General features: G+C 38.7%; 1 protein-coding gene across 1 annotated transcript in view; it reads left to right on the forward strand.

Moving 5' to 3' along the window:
- MATN2 (matrilin 2) overlaps nt 1-17,321 on the forward strand; it is a 198,920-nt gene that overhangs the window by 86,695 nt on the left and 94,904 nt on the right. Inside the window, exon 4 of the mRNA XM_044683928.1 lies at nt 14,957-15,079. Within this exon, the coding sequence (XP_044539863.1) occupies nt 14,957-15,079 (123 nt within the window). The remainder of the gene's footprint in view (nt 1-14,956; nt 15,080-17,321) is intronic.

The raw sequence follows: 17,321 nt of genomic DNA on the forward strand, positions 1-17,321 counted from the left end.
GCTCTAAGACTATAAGTTGCACTAATGAAATAATAATGATAGCAACTACTTATATAGCACTTTAAGATTTGCAAAATACTTTGCTGATCTTTTACATTTTCATTTATCTGATCCTCACAAGAACCTTGTAAGGTAGATACTACTATTATCCCTATTTTACAGATGAGGAAACTAAAGCAGATATCAAATTCAGGTCCTACACTTTGTCCACTGTGACACCTCACTAAAATCACTGACATGGAGATAATTGTTTATATTACTATTTCTAATAGAGTTTTAAGGTGTAAAAACACTTCACAGATATCTCCTTTTCTCCTTCCAACAACGAGAGGAAGCTGATGCTATTATGATGCCTCAGTTTACAGATGAGGATATTGAACTAGACAGAGGTTAAGTCTTTTCCTGGACCACACAACTAAATAAGTGTCTAAGGCCAGATTTGAACCCAAGCCTTCCTGATTCCAGTGCTCTATCTGAATCAAAGTGCATTTATTAAGTACCTCCTGCCAATCACTTAATCTCTGCCTCCCAAGATTGTTGTGAAGATTAAATAAGATGATATTTACACAGTATTTAGTACAGTAACTGGAATATAATAGTAGGCACTATATAAATGCTAGTTAGTAAGGATAGCTAGGAAGCACAGTGGATAGACAGAGTGCTGGAACTGGAATCAGGAATACCTGAGTTCAAATCTAGCCTTAGACATTTACTAGTTGTGTGACCCTAGCCAAGTCATTTGACCTTGTTTGCCTCAGTTTCCTCATATGTCAAATAAGCTGGAGAATGAAATGGAAAACCACTCTATTATCTTTGCCAAGAAAAACCCAAATGGGTCATGAAGAGTCAGACATGACTGAAAATGCCTGAACAACAAGAACCAACAATAGCAGGAGCAGCAGCAGTAGTAATAGTAGTAGTAATAGTAGTAGTAGTAGTAGTAGTAGTAGTAGTGGTAGTAGTGGTAGTAGTGGTAGTAGTGGTAGTAGTGGTAGTGGTAGTGGTAGTAGTGGTAGTAGTAGTCCTAGGAAAAAGAAACAAGCATGAACAACCTGCCTATGCCCTCAATCTCCCTCTAAATCTAGCTTAGTCACTGAGTTTAGGTTCCAGAATTTTTATCCTTTCTCATAAAAAAAAAGCACAGCTTTATTTAGGGAGATCAGAGAACAGACAGAGTTCCATTGATGGAGGAGAGGATCTGAGGAACAGCTGGGACATGTTTGATGGGACAGGTTTCTTTTCTCTTTTTTCTTTGTGGAACTACAGTTGATGACTCATATGTACAGTTGACAGTCTTTAAGCAAACCGCAGCTGTCATAATAATCTTGGGGCTCTGGACTCAATGAAAAAGAAGGGGGAAGCTCCCAAATGCAGATGATGGGTTTTGTCTGTCTTCATCTTCACTCACTTCTGTGTCTGCCCACGGGTGATAAATCAGCTCTTTAAACTGGCGAAGGTCTTTGGGTTTTGGAGCAAGTCAAGTCCACCATTCCTTCCAAAGATTCAGACAGCAACTAGAAAAGTAGGCTTGCTTTCTACCTTGCCCCCATCAAATGCATTTTGCTTCCAAGGGATTGAATCGAATGACAGAAGAGATGAAGGGAGCTGAATAATTTCTGATCAAATAATTTATTTCAATTCACTTCTAAAGTTGAATTTAATTCATTAAAACTGCGATATCTTTCAAACCGAGCTCTGGTATATCAAATAGCCTACAAACTTTCTGATGTAATACAGGCTGCTGTGAGACAAAGAAACCAAAATGTTTGCCCCAGATTCCCATCTGGGGTAACTTGGTCAATGTTTCTCATATCATATAGGTTGAGTGGGGACAATTTTTACTAAGTCACAAGCTTTTAAATCAAGGCAGCCCATTTAATGAAAAGATGGTGATGATGACTTAACTAAATAGAATATGAGTATGACTTAGTGTGGATCTAAAAATAATACATGTCATGAATATTTTATAATGTGGGAAAATCATTTGAAACATTAACTACTCTTTAATAATTGTATTTTCTGAAGAAATGTATGTTTATGACTTTTCTATCTTAAAAAAATAAATAAATCAAGGCTGCCTGTGATTCTCTTGTGAGAGTTTGGATTTCTGGGAGTTTATCTTTTAGAGGGAAGTTTTTAGCCTCAGGTTTGCTATCACATGCTTATGCTTTACCCAGGCTAAAGAATACAGGAGCAGAAGCAGACAAAAACAGACAAAAATATCTCCCAAAATGCTCCTAAAAATTGTGAGGATTTTGCTGAAATTAAGTTGCCTTTTGAAATGAGGACTTTCAAGATTTGCCCAGAGCTTTTCTTATAAAACACCCAACTCCCTATTCAGCTGTGCAAGGACAATTCAGCCTTAGAATTTAGTACAAAGCATATTCTACTTGCCAAAGAAGGATTTTTAAAAGCCTGAGTCCAATATTTATGGACATGGTTTTTTCTAGGTACTCAATCTAATAAAATCATCTTTATGAGCACTAATCCTGGTTAACATCATTGGGAACTGGCACCATTTGTCTTTTGGCCCTCCAACCAAATGCTCCACCCAGCCCTTGCCTGGCCTTCCTCTGGCTCTTGTCTGGGAGCTTGCTCTCATTGGCCCGTTATCCTTATGCACCTTGCTGATTGCCCAGGACCGAGGACCTCAAAGCATCCATTCTAAGCACTTTTCATTGCTGTGTTCTCTGCTGTTTCCAGGCCTGTGAAATTTATTTGTCCCTTCACAGTGCCTTATAAGGTAGCAATTAATTAATTAATCTTACTACTACTACTACTACTACTACTACTACTACTACTACTACTACTACTACTACTACTACTACAGCTAGCTAGCTAGCACTTATATAGCATACTCCAGGCACTGTGCTAGCTTTGTAAAATATTGTCTCACTTCTTCACAATGACTCTGGGAGGTAGGTACTACTTTATTCCCATTTAACAGTTGAGGAAATTGAGGCAATCAGAGGTTATGCAAATTGTCCAGGATCGTGTGTCGGAGACTACTCGGGTCTTCCTGATTCCAGACTCAATGCTCTGTCCACTTTGCTTGAACTTAGCTGCCCTAACTAATCAGATTAACTGCTATCATTAAAGGGAGAAGGTTAGAGGAAGTTCTCAGAGCCCAGCAAAAGCCTTCTGGAGATGATAACTTTCTTTTTTATCACTGAACCCAAACCAAGAGAGAGACTTTAAAAGGGAATTTCAGGTCATTTAGGATCATAGCTTGACAGCTGGTTTGAGAAGCCATCTAAACCAACTTTCTCATTTTTTAGGAAGAGGGAATTGAGACCAGAGAATTGAAGGGATCTGTCCAAGGTCACACAGGTAGGAAAGGGTAGGAAATCCTTCTGACTAGATATCCAGATCTCTTTCCAATGCCCCTCAATATCTCAGCACTGTAGACAAGAGTGTGGTCTAATGGAAAACTGAAACTTACTTTGACTTTTAAAGTTCTTCATAACCCAACACCGCCCTTCCCTCCCTTTCCAGTCCTCTGACTTCTCACACCCTCCCCATGTACCCTGATCTAGTGACACTGGCCTCTTTGCTTTTCCTGGAGCAAAACACCTCCCAGCTCTGGAGATTTTCTTTGGCTATTGTCCATAGCTGGAGCTCTGTTCCTCTACCTCTTGGCTTCCTTCAAGTCTCAACCAAAGTCAAACCTTCTTCAAGAATAATTTCCCACAGCACCTGTTTTAGCTGCCTTCATGGCCCCTGGAACAAATTACTTTCATCTATCCATTCTGCCAGGGGAAGTCTTCACGTGCCTGGGTAGACATCCTTCTAACTCACCAAAAGGTTTGAGGTCCATGGGTTACCCTCAACCTGGTTTGGCCTATTTGCCCAGATGATGGCCACTGTTGAGGCTACAGCTTCTTGGAGTCATAGGTGAGAGTTGGGTGAAAGGTGGACACCAAAGGTGGATGGGCAGCCCTGAAAAGGGCATGGAAAACCTTCACACCAGAGGTGCTAGTTCCCACTAACCACCCTATACACCCCATCCAGAATGAGTACTGAGAAGAAAGGGGGTTTATAGTAATAGGAGAAACCTGAGGCTTCAAGGAAGGAAGCAAAACACTTGATTATGGGACAGAAGGCGATCATTCTTTGAAAGATTTAGTTCAGTTGAGGAAAAAAATGAGCATCATTAATGTAATGATCTAGGACAATCCTGAAAGACTTATGAGGCAGAATGCTGTTCACCTCTGGAGAAAGAACTGTTGGAGTCATCTTTCCCATCAGGGCATTTATAGTAAATGCTAGCTACTATTATTTTATGTCATGTCTCAGAAAACCAGTGTTGTGAAAATGATGAGACTTTGTTTTAGGGGGAGCCTTGGATATATTTACCTGTGTACATATCACAAATTCCAGACGAACATAAATTCGTGGAGTACAGGAACTATTTCATTTTTGTTTTTAAGTTTCTAACATCTAACACCAGGGCCTTGGTTAAGAATTGCATTAAATCAAGCCTCAGAACACAACAGGACTTTTTTCAGTGAGATCCAGAATTACTCAGAAGAAAGTGACCCATTTAATTCTTATGGAAAAAGCCACAAGGATGAAGAATGCATATTGCTAGGATCATGACCTACAGTCTCGTGGGCAGCCCATTGAGATGGTCCATCAGAATAAATATTTTGAATAGGTCCTGGAGATGGCTGATGAGCTGGGCCCAGAAATGATGGGAAGAAGGCACAAGACTGAGTAATAATGATTTTATTACTTGGTTTATTTTTTCTCCAGTTGTATCTGTATCTCTTCGTGACCCCATCTGGAGTTTTCTTGGCAAAGATACTGGAGGGGGTTACGATTTCCTTCTCCTTTTACAAGTGAAACCCCAGATCACACAACTAGTAAGTCTCTGAGGCTGGGCTTGAACTCATGAGGATGAGTCTTCCTGATTCCCAGCTCTTTGCTCTATTAGCTGCACCACTAGCTGCTCTTTACAATGATTCCATTTGGGAAATTGGATCACATTTTCACTGGCCTTCCAACTGCTCCATGAAAAACTTCCAGGTGGCCCAAGTAGCAATATGATAGGCATAGAAAATAGCTTGTTAATGAATCAAAAAAAATGACTAAATGCTGACTCTGTGCTGGGTACCATGTTACTGTCACATAGGTAATGTGGGTCAGAGGTAGAACTAGAACCTAGATCTTTCCTATTTCTGGGCTAGTTCTTGGGAAGTGGGTCAATTGTGTATTGAGAGAGAGTGTTAACAAATGTTATCTCTAATAACAAATGTTATATTTAATATATATTTATATGATAATATAATGAATATATTTGATATATTTAATAACACTAATAACTAGAAAATGTTAACAGTCTAGTGCAAAGCCTCAAGCACCATAGGTAGATCATCTGGAAAAGATTGATGGGAGGGCATAGTCGAGAATTATGTAAAATATGGGGCAGGTAGGTAGTATAGTGGATAGAGCACCAGACCTCCAGGTATGGAGGACTTGAGTTCAAATGTGACCTTAGATACTTCCTAGCTGTGTAACCCTGGGCAAGTCACTTACTCCCATTGTCTAACCCTTACTACTCTTCTGCTTTATAATCAATAATAAGTACAGGTACTAAAAATAGAAGGTAAGGGTTAAAAAATTATATATGACGAGAAAGGGTGGATGAGTTATCATCTACTTTCCTGTAGGGAGGGTCCACATTAATGAGTTTATAAATGCACAGACACACACACCAAATGGATATATCAAAGAAGTAGACTACTGAATAAGATTTCAAGAAATAGAAAGACAGGTACAAAATAATTTTCTTCAAAATAATGAACTTGACATAACATTTTGCATTGCTTAACCTCTTTCTGGGTTTACTTCCTAAGTCTAACCAGAATTCATGCTGCCCCTTCTTGGGATAAGACATTTTCCAGCTCAATAGTAGCTTTGGGTTTGAGAACAATAGGCTAAACCCTCTGTTGGATTGATTTGATTTTATGCATTAATTACTAAAGAACTCTTGTCCCTTCCATCCTCTTTTAAAAAGAATATTTTTCCCTAGAGATTTTTTTTTTTCGAGCAGAAAAGTCTAGAGGAAAGACAGTCACATTTGTCCCTTCTGTTGTCTAAGACAGGGACTGTTTTCTAAGAACAAGTTTCTTTGGTCATCCAGTTATGAATTCCAGGTTTACCTCTGTATGTCAAATGTTCACACTCGACTATTATCTCATATAGAACTGCTTTTAACACTGACTATATCTTAAAAGAGCTTTTCCTTTTACCCTCTTCACCTCTGCCTCCTGGCTTCCCTGGTTTCCTCCAATCTCAGCTAAAGTCTCTCCTGCAAGAATCTTTTCCCACTCCCCATTAATTCTTAATGGCTTAATGCCTTTCCCCTGAGGTTACCTCCAATTTATCTTGTCTGTATCCTATTTGTACATAGTTGTTTGCATGTGTCTCTCCCATCAGGGTATGAGTTTCTTGAGGAAATTTTTTTTCTTTCTTTTGTGTCTCTGGCACATAGTAGGGGCTTAATAAATGTTTCTTGACTTTACTTATTGAACCCCAGTTATGTGGAAAGAAGTATGTTCTGTGTATGGCTCAATGATGCTCATTTTCTTTTTTGTTATTCTTTTATAAATTTGTTCTTTTGTCATTAAAACCCACTTCCATGTTGGTCATCATTGTAAGAGCAAAGTCATACATAGCCAGAACCCCAAAATAAACATAGTGCTTTACAGTTTACAGAGTGCTTTATATATGTTATAGCACTTAATCCTCATACCAATCCTGCAAGGTTAGGGCCATTATTATTCCCATTTTACAGATGAGGAAACTGAGGGCTGAAGTTATTTAAGTGACTTGCCTAAGATCAAAGAACAGATAGGATTAGAATTTAGGTCTTTCTAACTCTCAGTCCAATATTCTTGCAATACATTGTCCCACTTAGTTCCCTAAGAACATCACAGTCCTGAAGAATTAAAGTTGTAGGTCATTGGAAAGGCACATAATAGACATTAGAGACAACTGTGACTCAGTGATTAAAAGCACCCAGCCTGGAGCCAGGAATCCTGGAGTTCAGATCTGTCCTCAGACTCTTCCTAGCTGTGTGATGCTGGGCAAGTTACTTAACCTTTGATTGCCTGGAAGAAGATTCATCCGGGTCCACTGGAGAAGGAAATGGCAAACTATTCCAATATCCTTGCTGAGAAAGCCTTATGGATTGCTATAGTCCATGGAGTCATGCAGAGTCTGACACAACGAAACAGCAACAACATGGCGGATGCGAGTAGGCTGTTTCAGCAGCCAAGAATTATGCATGAGAAGTAGCATCAAAGATGCCATCAGAAAGAAGCATGAACAGAAAAGAAAGTGGGCCAGGAATGCACTGAGAATGATAGAGTGCTAGGACTCCGTTGGTATCCATGAAATGTCAAATATATGAAGGTTTCCAGGAGACTGATTGGTTGGATGTTCTGAGGAGGATTTTATAGACTAACATAGATAAAGATCATCCACAAAGATAACATAGATAAAAACATTGCCACATGCAATGTTTTTAAATGAAAAAATTTTATTTTAAAATATAAAAAACATTCTTAGCTCAAGGGTGGCACAAAAGCAGGTCAAAGGACTTGGCTGAAGGCCATGGTTTGCCAAAAGGATCCATGCCCATTTACTGAATCACGGGATCATAGATTTAGGCCAGGGAAAGGAATAGCAGTCTAGAGAAATTTTCCTTCCAATTTCACCAAACTCTCCTAAGCTCTATTCCTTTTAGAGATCTTGGAGGAAGATTACTGTGATTCCAACCTCCAAGGCCTTCCAAGTCCACCTCTAGGATTATAAGTCACAGTGCTGACACTCAAAGGAGTTTGACTTTAAAGTCTTTTGTTCCCTACTTAGGTTTTATTACCAGTACAGAAAGAACCTGCTCCATGGAGTGAAAAATACTCAAAAATCACTGATGTTTTTCAAAAGCCTTAGCTATCATTTGAAAACATCTGTATTGGTTTCTGATTGAAGTGCCAGTTTCCAGAAAAACACTGCAGTTGTTTTCTCAAAACCTAGTCTGTATCCATTGAATTGTACTTGTTTAATTAAATAAATCCCCCAAAACATCTTTGATTCAGCCTGTACAAATCCCCATGGTCATAAATCCCAGACACTATAAAAACAGCAGGAAAGAACATGAACAAATCAAGTCGACTAGAAAGCTTTCTATTTGGGGGAAAGGGATTGGTGATTCTTGAGTGTGAATGGAAAGGGGAAAGGGGCTAAAGGTACTATATCTTCATGGTAGACAGGGGCTACCTGATCGTTGAACAAAATTCTGGTTTAATTTGTCCTTGATAGGACCATCTTTCTAGCAGTAATAATAACTAGCTGTTTTTAGTCCAACCTCTTCACTTTTACAGTAGAGGAAATGAGGGCCCAGAGAAACTCAGCAAGTGCCCCTAAAAGAAAATATATGAAGTGAATTCACTGGTATTTTTCCAGAGCCAGCAATACAAGAAAATCCACATGTATTGATCATATTACTAAGCTCTGTGTTTAAAGTCACAAATAGGAAAAAAGGTTCAAATATCTTTATTTTGTCAAGTATTTTCTCTTGGGGTCTTGTTGGTCCTTATATACTCACCTTTTCATTTTAAAGCAACCAGTATTCAAAGTATACACGTTGTAATAGTAGGCTTTCTTTCCTAGGAAGAAACAAAAAAGTTAGAGGGCATATGTTGCACAAACAAGTGATACCCTTCTTCTCCCCCACTGAAAAACACATTGGGGTTGATTTCTTAGTTCGTTGACTAGTTGGTTCATTAGATAAAGATGATTTATGTTTTACTTGTCCCTGTTTTTTCTTTCTGGAGGAAATTTTAAGTCACTGATTATTTTCTTGGAAGCTGGAACACTTGAAGGCCATGTCTTCTTGCAGGTCATAATCATATTTTAAAAAAATAAATTACATGCTTTAATAAACCAAAGTAATGATTTCCAAAAGGGAAAAAAAAAGTTGTTATACAGTAACAAAAATTAGTAAGCTGTCCAGCCAAGATTTGAACTCTTGATTCCAAATCCAATGCTCTTTACACTATACCACACAGCTGCGTCCCAAACAGTGCATTACGGCACTTTGGCGCATCATGAAGACACATCAGGGATGTCATGCCCTGGCTTTTTCCATGCCAGGAGTTGTCTGCCTGCCAGCCACATTTTTGGCTTCACATGCTTACACACACCCGGATTCCAGCCTTCCAAAGCCAAAAGCCAAAAAGTTTCCCTGAAGACCCACATGCAGATTAAACGGGATTGTTGGGCTTAAAAGGATGCCTCCAACCACAGATATCACCATATTTGTGGTTAATCCAGCAAATGGGAAAATGTGGCCATGGCTTCCAAAGAAAGTGGAAGTTCATAACAGGAAACTAAATGAAGCGTATTTCCTGAAACTATGAACTCAATATTCCCTGGTCCTGGACACAGCATTTCTTCTTGGATCTAGAACAAGGGTCTCCAAAGTAGAAATGATGTGTGATCAACCTATGTGAGGTAGGAGGATGGGACCCTCCCTGTGATAGGCAGTCATAGGACCTTCTCTCTAATTCAACCCACACTTACCCTTTCCCCCCTAAAACTCTGTCCTGCCCTTCCAGTGGCAAGCTCTTGCCTTGTGAGCTGGTTGTCTGTCCTCCCAGGGCAGTTATAACTAACCAGTACCCAAACACTTACAGAGCAGCTTCAGAGTTGCCCTTGGAAAATTTCCCCATACAAGACCCTGATCAGAGTGCCAGTTCTATTCTCTGGAGCAATTTTTATCTCCCCTTTTCCAGTTAGTTGGGACAGCATGAGCTCCCTAGGATAAGCAGGCATGGATGGTTATTCATCTGCATCTCAAAGCTCATGACATTCTTTCCCCCCTTAAAGCTACCACTCTTCCAAAGTTCTCTATTACGGTTAAGAGCTCACCCCATCCCTCTAATTGCTCAATCTTACAACCTTGGTTTCATCTTCAACTCCTCATTCTCACCATTGATTATCTACAGTTTATCTTGTATGTAGCTTGTTTTTCTATAGTCGTTTGCATATTATCTCTCCCCATAGACTGACTGGGAGCTTCTTGAGAGTAAAAACTGGGGTTTTTTTGCCTTTATTTTTAACTCCAGCCATTAGCACAGTGTCTGACACATAATAGGTTCTTTTTTTAATTTTTTTTTTAAACCCTTACCTTCCATCTTAGAATCAATACTGTGTATTTGTTCCAAGGCAAAAGAGCAGAAAAGACTGGACAATGAAGGATAAGTGACTTACTTACCCAGGGTTATATCACTAAGAAGTGTCTGGAGTCTTATTCAAACCCAGGACCTCCCATCTCTGGGCCTGGCTCTCAATTCACTGAGCTACCTAACTGCCCCATTTATTTCTATTTTTCAGTTATAAATTCCTTTCTATTTTTTAGTAGTAATGTTTTTTCCCTATTTACATGTAAAAACAATTTTTGCACTCATTTCCTGACATTTCAAGTTCCATATTCTCTCTTCCTTTCTCCCCATCCCTCTCCCTGAGACAGTAAGCAACTTACTATTGGTTATACATGTATTATTATCCAAAATATATTTTCATATTCATCATGTTGGGGAATAAGACACATTTTTTTTTAAACCCAGGAGAAAAATAAAGAATGGTCTGCTTCAATCTGCACTCAAACTCCATCAATTCTTTCTCTAGAGATGGATATCATTTTTCATCATAAGCCCTTTGGATCACTGTGTTACTGAGAATAGTGAAGTCATTGTTCATTATTGCTCTTGCTGTGTATAATGTTCTTATTCTGCTTACTTTACCCTTCATCAGTTCATGTAGGCCATAGTAGGATCTTAAATGGTTGCTGACTTGTTGACTGGCCTACTCTTCAGCACCAGGAGACTAGGAAAAAAGGCAGCAAATTCTGGGTGATAGATCCAAATTTGAGGTATGGGAAGTGGTCTCTCTTTGCAGAACAAGGTTAGGGAAAAACCCAAAGGGGGAAATGTGGACTGCTGACCACTGATAGTTCAGATCCCACAAGGAGACAGCCTGAGCCAGTACCCTGAGCTGGCCATTACAACTCTTCCATGCAGCAACTAATGAGATTATAATGATCTAGATTCTTGGTGACGTTTTAGACCCAAAAGGTTTTCTTAAATTAGCTACTACACTACTATTTTTTATAAATCTTTTTTCTTAGTGAAAATTAATGTATCTTGAGTTGATCCTTGTGTTTGTCAACACCCTCCTCAGGGGGATTGTATAATTGTCATAAAATTCTAGTTTTATAAAAGTTAAGAAACTTGCTACCTCCCAGAATCCAGGAAGTGAACTGTTTGAAGAAGGCACCATGAAAATGCCTGAAGAAACCTCCACAGCAGGGGTCAGCAACCTTTTTGGCCGTGAGAAACATAAACGCCACATTTTTTAAAATGTAATTTCATGAGAGCCATACAGTGCTCACAGTGCGAGCTTCTGTAACAGCACCTGAAAAAAAATTGACTTTATGGCTCCTGCAGAAAGAGCCATATCTGGCCCTCAAAAGACCCAGATATGGCTAGAGAGCCATATGTTGCCGACCCTGCTCCACAGCATCAGAAGACTCAGAATGAACCACGGAATATAATTGATTGAACTGTGGGGGGTTGTAACACATTTATTTTGTATGTATACTCTTATGCCAAAGGGGACTGCCCCCAATTGGCTTTTTGTCAATGCGCCTAGCAATCATTAGTTTTGTTCTCTTTCACTTTTATCCCCAAATTATTGTAATTTATAAATTGGTTATGTTTACATGATCCATTGGGGAGACTAGTCTCCCAAAGGATCCTAGGGGGGATTGCATAATTAGAATCTGTTATGCTAAAAACTACAATCCCCAGTACCCTACTCACTTCCTGTCATTACGTGCTGATGTAGACAGGATATAAAGTGGGTATAGTTCCATCTCTTGGGTGCTCTTTCCTTCCTGTCACGGCTTTAGTGGAACAGGGATTTTTGAGCAGGTAGAAAAACTTATTCATGTGGTTCAATTTTGTTAGATAATAAACTTTATAAAAATAATACTGGAAATATTGGACATTAATTTAACTCTTACAAAACTCTTCATCAGTTTTACATGTGTAGAAACTGAGGTCAACATGAAATGACTTGCCTGGCTCATAGGAGTAGTAAGTGCTAAAGTCAGAACTTGAATTCTTTTCAAAAAATCTTTTATTTTATTTTTATTGTCATGCAAAACAGACTTCCCCATTGGTCATTGTTGTAAGAACATACTAATATAAAACCAATCCCCCCAAATAAAACTGTAAATACACTGATGTGAAAGATGGTAATAATATGCTTTGATCTGCATCTGTCCAACCAGAACTTAAACTCTTTATTTAAGTTTCACACACTTTCCACTCATTTATTAAATGGATAAATTTCACTTTAGTACAGTGAACAAAAAACTCCATGAAAGTTTTCTGATTTCCCCCGGGCTCTAATGGCAAAAGTCTAATGTGAGTCAAACCATCTTCTGTGCTGGGGAAGAACATTATAAAAAGAGCTTGTTTACTGAATGGAAAGAATGAATCTGTGATGGACTGATATTATCTTTGACCTTTATTACCCTTTAATATACTCTTAGGTTTCAGTCTCATAAATATCTTCCTGTAAATGCATTCATTCTGACAGTTTTTTGAGTAAAGAGACAGGGCTCAGCACTTTGTGAGAACTTAGCAAGTGTTGCCCAAATAGTAATGATAATAATTTATGATAAGAATCCAGTTCCCTTTAGTAATTAGCACTCTCTTCTAGCTTTTCCACTTATCATTTTCCCACAGCTGTTTATTAGAGAAATAAACAGAGGGAAAGACAGTTTCAGAATTTATTTTGGTAATAATCATTAGTATTTTATAGCACTTTAAAATTTGCACAGTGTTTTCTATGCATTATTTCATTGCAACCTCTGAGCAATTTTGTAAAGGCAGAACTACAGGGATTATTATCCATGTTACAGATGAGGAAACTGAGGCCAAGAGAATTTAAGTGACTTGCCAATTGCATTTAATAAATACTTTTTGACTTGATATAACTAATAGGTGGCAGAGGTGGGATTTGAAACCAGGCCTTCATGTTATCAACAAACATTTATTAAGTCTTACTATGTAATAGGCACTTCCCTAAGACTCCAAGAATACAAATAAAAACAAAAAGACTTTCCCTGCCTTCAAGGAGCTTACATTCTAATGGGAGAAAATATCAAATAAAGAGAACTGAAAAAGTTGAGGGGAAGAAATGAAGATACCTGGGGCATTGTAGAGAAAAGTCTGGGAGAGTCAGAGGTACAGACTAGAGAGGAATGAAGCCTTGGTTGTCCTGGGCGGCTTCCTTAAAATGGAAGTTCTGGGAAGAACCACTCAATCAGAGGGAAAGGCCACAAAAAAAGTAGATTCTTTTTCTCTGCTTTTCTTTCTTTAATTTTTCTTTCTTTTTTCTTCTCTCTTTTCTTTCCTTCTTCCTTTCTTTGTTCTCCTTTCCCTTTTTCTTTTTCTTTCTTCCTTCCTTTCCTTTTTGATACTATTTACATTTAATTGTGCCTTTTTTGAAAATTCAGCCATAACTCTTTTTATCTCAAAATTAAAATAATCATTTTGTATGAAGTATACAAAAATACATCAAAATTATCACTTAAGGAAATGAAAATAAGTGAAACTTATGTTTCTACTTTTGATACAGATATAACAAAATTTTCATATTAAAAGTTGTACCACACCTTGTTTTTTGGTGCTATAGTTTATGACATTTTAAATATACGCAAACATAAAACTTATAAAATTAAGATATATGGCAGCAGGTACTTTCAATGTGTGAAATCCTTGGATATAGTGAACTTCCAGGATAAAGAAGTTTCTGGAACATTATAGAGAAGGTCCTGAAGAGGTAGGAGTACAATCCAGAAAGGAATGAAGAAATTATCATGGCTTCACTTCCAGCACACCCACTACTACACCACACTTACTCCCAAGATATATTTGACAAGGAATGCATCCTCCTGGGCTAGTTTAGGTTCAGGAATCATGGATCTCCAATTCTTGGATCTGTCATTTCTTTGTATGGGTCACTTCACTGTCTTCTGCCTCACTTTCCCTGTCTGTAAAATGTGCATCTAGGTGGCATGCCAAGTCTAGAGTCAGAAAGATCTCTCTTCATGAGTTCAAATCTGGCCTCAGACACTTACTAGCTGGGGGACTCTGGGCAACTCATTTAAACTTGTTGCCTCAGTTTCCTCTTCTGTCAAGTGAACTGGAGAAGGAAATGGCAAAGTAGTTCAGTATCTTTGCCAAGAAAACTCCAGATGGGGTCATGAAGAGTCAGATAAACTGAAAATAACTCAACAACAAAAAAAAATGTGAATGACAGTGATGATCCAGAAGGGAGAAGGGTGGTAAAGAATCAGTTGGAGGTGATGATGGACAAAATATCGTTTGGTTTCAAGGTAAACTTTTTTTAAAACCTTATATTCCAAAAAAAAAATTTTTTTAAAAACCTTATATTCCATCTTAGAAGAATCAGTTCCAAGGCAGAAGAGCAGTAAGGTATGAAGGGCTAAACATTTGGGGTTAAGTGACTCACCCAGGGTCACACAGCTAAGAAGTGTCTGAGACCAGATTTTAATCCAGAATCCCTCATCTCTAGTCTCTATCCACTGAGCCACCTCATTGCCCCTGGATTCAAGGTACTTTTAAACTCATAAGAGGAATAACTGTGTCTCTGGTGTCACCTTTGCACCATATATAACAAGATTCTTGATATAAGGATGGTAGTTATTCAGAAAGTGTTTGATGGTAGTAATGATTTAAAGTGCTAATGAACCATTTAAATAAATCATCTTGTGCTTCAAGATCTCTAAAGGTAAAGTTATGTCTGTAGTCTCCCTACAGTCATTTTCTAATAGCCCAATTCTGTGTTTCAGTTCAGGATGTATGTGAAATGCAGGACCATGCCTGTGAGCAGATATGTGTGAATGTGCCTGGATCCTATGTGTGCCAGTGCTACAATGGCTACACCCTCGCTGAAGATGGGAAGAAATGTGTCGGTGAGTATCTGTGCTAACCTGCTATTTTAGAGAAGAATCTGAGGGGTCAGTAAAGCTAGGCAATGGGGTTAAGTGACTTGTCCAAGGTCACACAGCTAGGAAATGTCTGAGGTCAGATTTGAACTCAGGTCTTCCTAGCTCCAAGATCAGCTCTCTATCCATGGAACCACCTAGATGCTTCCTCTACAGTACACCTCTTGTGTGTTGTTGTTTCTTTCTTTTTTTTTCAATTTTTTCTACTCTTCATTACCCCCTTTGGAGTTTTCTTGGCAAAGATATTGGAGTGGTTTGCCATTTCCTTATCCAACTCATTTGACATGAGGAAACTGGGGCAAACAAGGTTAGTGACTTGCCCAGGGTCACATAGCTAGTAAGTGTCTGAGGCCAGATTTGAACTTGGGAAGATGAGTCTTTCTGACTCCAGGCCCACTGCTCTATCCCCTCTATCTACCACCTACCTGCCCACACTAGCTGTGTCACCTTGGGCAAATTGCTTAACCTCTCAAAGTGTCAGGTTCCTCATCTGTAAAATGGGAATAATAATAATATTACCTCTGCAGGGTCTTTGTGTGAATTAAATGAGATATTGTATGCAAAGTGTTTTTCACTCCTTAGAGCTCTAAAAATGCCAACTGTTAGGAATCTGCAGTTTGATTCTCCTTCAGGATAGGAATTTAGAGACTTTGGCCATGTCACTGTCAGCTCCTCACAGCTTTGCATTCAGATTCTCTACTCCATCCCATCCTCCATCAGATAGGAGCAGATAACCTCACCAGCAGACACAGACAATAATGAAAATGACCCCAAAGGCATTCTCCTGGAAGCCCAATTCCCAGGTTACCTTCATAGCTTACGATGCCAAGAACAGAAGAGCAAGACACCAGGTAAAGGGAAAATTAACCAAAGTTTCAGATACTTCTCATAGACTCGAAGATATGGCCACAGTTGAATCAAATAGAAAACAGACTCTTGGAAAGAGATTTCTAGTTGACTTTTGGTTAGACTAGATGGCTTCTGAGATCCTTTCTGCCTCTTGAAATCTGTGATTCTATGTGTAGAGACTGGACGGGCTTCAGACATCAGGCTGAGGAGTGTTCTGATTGCTGAAATAGAGGATGAGAGAGCTAGAGAGAGGATAAGCTTGGACTTAGGTCACAAATGGGGTTTGGAACAAAGTTCTGGAAGCCTAGCTGAGAATAGCCATGTTAGTATGGGGAGGTGTATAGGAATGCAAGATTTGGAATGTTATAGAATAAACACACAATTGTACACTAGGGATAATTTAACTCAAGACTTTAGGATTTGTCTTTGAAATTTATCATCATGATTTTATATTCTGTTAGCACATTGACTATCAAGAAATGACAGGAATGTGATTACCCGGAAGCTAAATTAGCCAAGTTGGCTATTAAGTCAAATTTACTGATTATTATTATCCTATTTCCCATGAGTAGATAAGACTGCTCATTCTCTTTCCCAAATATGAGTCCTAAGCAGGGAATGAGAGTGGATTATGGAATAATAGAATGTTAGAGTAAAAAAGGACCTCAGTGGTCATCAGATTGAATCCATATCTTCATAAAAACAGCTTTTACAATATCCCAGGTAGCCACCCCACCAACCTCCCCATCAAACAAATGTATCTGTGTATGTGTTATATCCCTCTAGTAAAATATAAAGGCCTTAAAGGCAAGGACTGTTTTACCTTTGCCCTAGAATGGCACTTTTGGCAAAGTAGGCAATTAATGTTGTGGATATTTTGAAACTGTATCTGTTTGTTGGTAAGAAGGGCCAGTTGGCCAAACTTTGTAATGAAGTTGTTACAGATTGAGAAGAACAGTGAGGCCTGTATAACAGTAAAGCCTTCTCAAGGGATGGGACTGACACAATTGTGGAGGTAGCAGATAAAAACAAAACCTCTATTTATTAAGGCTTATAAGGATTTAAAAGATTGAAGGAAAGGTAAGGATGGTTGTTAACAGGAATCAAGGATGGGGGTCCCTAAGTCTAAAAAGGTATTAACTCAAACCATACCCAACTCAAGGCCTCTCACGAGAACCACTTCTGTCTGGTTAAAAACCAGGTCTGCTCCCTCTCCTTATCACTACCTTAACCCAATTTCTGACTATCTAAACCTATTTCTAATAATTACTATTTTTATATATTATAAATGCCTCCTTGTTCAGTTCAATTCTCCAACTTCCAGTCAGTCAGGGTTTTGGGCCTAGTGGCTTCTGGCCTG

The sequence above is a fragment of the Gracilinanus agilis genome, chromosome 1 (assembly GCF_016433145.1).
Source record: "Gracilinanus agilis isolate LMUSP501 chromosome 1, AgileGrace, whole genome shotgun sequence".
NCBI classification, from domain to species: Eukaryota; Metazoa; Chordata; class Mammalia; order Didelphimorphia; family Didelphidae; genus Gracilinanus; species Gracilinanus agilis.